Here is a 3,200-nt window from a genome sequence, read left to right on the forward strand (position 1 = left end):
CAGCTAGTCTTTCCCTATTTAGCTGTTTTTCACTGACCTCTAGCGGTCGTTATTGTGGTTACAAGCTAGTTTAGGGTTCTCAAACTTCACAAAAAGGATGAGAGCTGTGCTCTAATAGCTTCTTTAACATGTCTCCCATCCATATAGTTGGGCTAATAAGAGAAACTGGCAAGCCTCTAAACCAGTGATTCTCAACCTGCAGAGTGCCACACAGTGTCAGCACTGTTACGTGGGCAAACATGTTTTATAAGATAAACCTAGAGATTTCAAAAAGAAATTCATTGCTAAAGACATCCTGACCTGTTGTGGTCTTTCTGAGTTCTTTGCCAGAGAAAAATTGCTGTAGTGTTTTTTTGTAGCCAAAAAACAAGTGGAAAAAAGAGGTGGCGTTTTCAGATGGATGCTTAGTTTAAAAAGGTTGCAAACCACTGCTCTAGACATATCCCGAAGTGCCAGGAAACGAGACAAAATGGGGGTGAGGCATGTGCTTGTAGGGAGGACAAAAGACATGAAATGAAAGATTTCCAAACCAGTTGTACTAGGCAGATGAACTGCCACAGGTTGTTTAATATATTGCATATGTTGTACACAAAATAAAACTGATCTGCATTTTTTTTGCATAAACATTAAGACAAGGCAACACACTTTCAAATAATCCTCTTCTATAACATTCTCAGAAAAAACTATACATTTACTGAATGAAATGCAGCCCTTCCAAATACTAGGATTTTCACTGCTGGAAATGACTTGCGACTTGAGTAAGTGCTTCCCCTCCTCACCCAGACACTTCCAGGAGAAACTGACAGGACAGTAACTGGTGCAGAAATAAGCTCAAGGATACCAATGATTTGTGCACTACAAAGGTGGTTTAATACAGGTGAACAGTGAAACGTTGTGCGTATATTGGGTGTACCTGATGGCTTCAGATCAGTAGTGCACTGGCTCCCTTCTCTAAACACCTAAACTAATTGCACTGCAATATTAATGAGAATAAGCTTTCATCAGAGTTCTAGGTACTGGCTTTCTTCTCAGGCTCTTCCTTGTTAGGATCTTGTTTTAACTTGTAATCGGCCAGGGCTGCCCTGATGGCATCTTCAGCCAGCACTGAAAGAGAAAGATGAAGAGTTCTCAAGCTTTTTTTGTAAACAAGGCTTATGCACCCAAGCACACCTGCTTCTGATTTTCTTTTGCAGGTCACCCAAAACTGATCAGAATAACAGCATATTTGACACACAGATGCATTTTAAAGCACCTCAGCAACTGGTCTCAATTCAAAGGATCTTGAGAAGCACAACACAGCAGAAGGAAATGTCTTCCTGATCTATGGCAGGCAACTGGGTTTGGCTGTTGCGTCTTAAAACTTAAGTGTGTACTGACAACTTACTAGAGCAGTGCAGTTTAACTGGAGGAAGGCAGAGCTCTTTAGCAATATCTGTATTTCTTATCTCCAAGGCTTCATCCACCTGAAAGAGAAACGGAAGATTACATTCTGGCTGTGACACTTGTTCCTAACCTCCTGATGTCACGTACAGATATTTGTTAAAGGGATGCTCTTTGACTGAACCGTCAGGATTGGGTACCAAGGAACATGGGGAGAAGAAGCCTTTTGTTATGAACTCCTTGTTGATGATCATGTTAACTGGAGTTCATATTGTCGCACTGAGCCACTTGGCATCTCCTTCTGAAACCTAGCAGCACAATAGGGCTCTAGGCAAAAAGGTCTTCATGTGAACGCTGGGTGGCAACTGAAGGCACGGCAGCATTACAACCAAATTAGTGATGTCCACACGAGGGTTCGTAGCCTCACTTTGTGCCAAAACGTAGAGAAACTGGACTGGATGAGTGGGGCTGGCACCGTAATAGGGTCGTAGGACCAAAAAGACTGGGGACCACTGGGTTGGATATTACTATAGAAAACCTGTACAGTCAGACCTACAACTGTAGGTCAGAATGCATTTTTTTTTCTGCAACAATATATCCTGATCTAAATACATCTCAACCTCCTATATCAGAGTGCATATATGAACAGTGTAAGTTGTGATCCTGGGGATGGCGGGATGGGAGAGGAAGGCTACAGGAGCGACTACGAGTTCTCCTTGTTCACGTAGCGCTTTAAGGTGTCGGCTGAAGACGACACTTTTTTTCCCCTGCTGCATCAGCCATGGCCACATCTGCAAAACCATCGAGCTCTGCATTTCCAGACAGAGAAACAGACGCCTACGAATAACTGCCCGCAAGGATGGGATATTCTTAGTCCACCCTCCACCCCTCTGAGTTTTCTCAGGGCACGACGGGGGTCTTACCGTCTTCCCTTTCACCCACTCGGTGGCCAGGGAGCTCGAGGCAATCGCCGATCCGCAGCCAAAGGTTTTGAATCGTGCATCCACGATTTTCCCGCTGTTGTCCACTTCCACCTGCAAGAGTGGCGACGAGGCCGGGTTTAAAGATGCAGCCTGGCACTGGGCGCAGCCGCCCGCACGAGGCTCGAGACGGGTAACTCCGCCAGCACGTGGCCTCCTAACCCGCTACGCTCCAGGCCTGGCGCCCGCTCGCCAGCTTCCCCGGGCCCGGGACTTCTACACGCTCGTCCCCGCGCAAAGGAACAAGGAAGACTCGGGGGCCGCAGCACCCTGTGGAGAAGGGCGAGGATTTCTGCTCCCAGCCGCACCCCCCAGCCGCTCCCTGCCCGATCCAGGGGCGCTGTTTTCCGCCCCGCGCACCTGCAACTTCATGACGTCGCCGCAGGCGGGCGCGCCCACCAGGCCCGTGCCCACGTTCTTGTTGCGCTTGTCGAGCGAGCCCACGTTGCGCGGGTTCTCGTAGTGATCCACCACCTTGCGGTGGTAGCCGCGGGACAGCTGCGCCAGACGCCCGCCCGCCCGCAGCGCCGCCATCTTGCTGCCACTCCCCCTCCGTCACGTGACCCTGAAAGAAGTGGCGCCGGCGTCTCACGCTACGTCCCCGCGCCGGCTAGCCCCGCCCCCGCTACGTCCCCGCGCCGGCTAGCCCCGCCCCCTCCTCGTGCGTCATGGCGTTGCCACGTGCCCCTGGTTAACCCTTTGCTGGGCGGTGGGAAACGAGGGTTGAGCCCGGTAGCTGATGATGGGGGGGGCTGTTGACCCCTGACCTCTACCCTGAGGAAAGGGAACTGGGCGTGGCCCCCAGCCCGGGGGCAGGGTTGTATCCTGGCTCCGACCCCC

General features: G+C 50.3%; 1 protein-coding gene across 1 annotated transcript; it reads right to left on the bottom strand.

Annotated features, from left to right (window-relative positions):
* Positions 1-533: 533 nt before the first annotated feature.
* On the bottom strand, positions 534-2,928 carry ISCU (iron-sulfur cluster assembly enzyme). Its single transcript, XM_090062013.1, has 4 exons — positions 2,721-2,928; positions 2,304-2,414; positions 1,385-1,463; positions 534-1,104 (listed from the first exon to the last, which is right to left on the bottom strand). The coding sequence occupies exons 1-4, from the start codon at positions 2,892-2,894 to the stop codon at positions 1,010-1,012; spliced, it is 459 nt and encodes a 152-aa protein (XP_089918139.1). The 5' UTR covers positions 2,895-2,928; the 3' UTR covers positions 534-1,009.
* Between the last annotated feature and the right edge of the window lie 272 nt (positions 2,929-3,200).

Source organism: Crocodylus siamensis, chromosome 9, assembly GCF_052110815.1.
Source record: "Crocodylus siamensis isolate JL-2025a chromosome 9, ASM5211081v1, whole genome shotgun sequence".
Lineage (NCBI taxonomy): Eukaryota > Metazoa > Chordata > Crocodylia > Crocodylidae > Crocodylus > Crocodylus siamensis.